General features: G+C 45.6%; 1 protein-coding gene across 1 annotated transcript; it reads right to left on the minus strand.

Moving 5' to 3' along the window:
* Window positions 1-367: 367 nt before the first annotated feature.
* On the minus strand, window positions 368-1,336 carry LOC122104774 (olfactory receptor 5M11). Its single transcript, XM_042675707.1, has one exon. The coding sequence runs from the start codon at window positions 1,334-1,336 to the stop codon at window positions 368-370; it is 969 nt and encodes a 322-aa protein (XP_042531641.1).

A 1,336-nucleotide genomic window follows, 5' to 3' on the forward strand; every position in this document is an offset into this window, starting at 1 on the left:
CAAAAAAGAAAGAGAGAGCCATGTACTGGTGGCTCATGCCTGTAATCCTAGCTATCAGGTGGCTGAGTGCTAAGGACTGTGGTTCAATGCCAGGCTGGACAGACAGACCACGAGACTCTGACCTCCAATTAATGAGCAAAAACAGCCAGAAATGGAAGTGTGGTTCAAGTGATTGAGCACCAGCCATGAGCAAAAAAGCCAAATAAAAACTCTTGAGTCCCTGAGCTTAAGCCCAAAAACAGCACCAAAAAACATAACCAACCTCATCTCATTTGATAAGCATTTTAACTGGGTTACTCAAGATATATTCATGGGGAACACTGAAATTCATCATCCAAGACCACATGCATTTGGAATAAAATTACAGTTATTGTTTCATGAAAACTGGAGGCACTGAAATTGTCCTGACAGTATTTCTTCTGAGCACATTCCTCAAGGCCTGATTTACATCTTTGTTTCTCAGACTATAGATCAACGGATTAAGCACTGGACTCACAAACGTGTAGAAGACAGCTATGATTTTTGATTCCTCAACAGTCTTATCGGTTGGTGGCCTGACATACATGCAGAAGAGTGTCCCGTAAAATAAGGTCACAGCCATCATGTGAGAACCACAGGTGGAGAAAGCCTTGCGCCTTCCCTCTGCTGATTTGATGCGGAGGATGGCAGCGATAATGAAGGCGTAGGACACAAGGATGATGGTGAGGGAAGTAGAGAGGTTGAAGCTAGCCGATATGAGCATGGCATGTTCTTTGACATAAGTGTCAGAGCAGGAGAGCTTAATGAGAGGAGGGTCAGCACAGTAGAAGTGGTTGATCACATTGGACCTACAGAAGGTCAGGCGGAAGGTCAGGATGGCCTGGAAGAGGCCATCTGAGAAGCCATAGACATAAGGAAAACTGGCTAAGCCAAGGCAAACTTGCCTTGACATTTTCACACTGTAGCGTAGAGGGTTGCATATGGCCACATAGCGGTCATAGGCCATGGCTGCCAGCATATAAAACTCGGTGAGAAGAAGTGCGATGAAAATGTAACACTGGATAAAGCAGCCCACAAAGGAAATGGTCTTCTTGGCTGATAAGAAGTTAGCCAACATCTGTGGGGTGGCGTTGGATGTGTAGCACAAGTCCACAAAGGCCAAGTTCGTGAGGAAGAAGTACATGGGTGTGTGAAGGCGAGAGTCTAGTTTGATTAATGTTATCATGCCCAGGTTGCCTAAGAGAGTGAAAAGGTAGACCGCCAGAAACAGCACAAAGAGGACAGGCTGGAGTTCTGGGCGATCTGTGAGCCCTAGCAAGATGAATTCTGTTACCATAGTGCCATTTGTGATGTCCAT

Source organism: Dipodomys spectabilis, unplaced genomic scaffold (assembly GCF_019054845.1).
Source record: "Dipodomys spectabilis isolate Male_0828 unplaced genomic scaffold, ASM1905484v1 ptg000030l, whole genome shotgun sequence".
Classification (NCBI taxonomy): Eukaryota; Metazoa; Chordata; class Mammalia; order Rodentia; family Heteromyidae; genus Dipodomys; species Dipodomys spectabilis.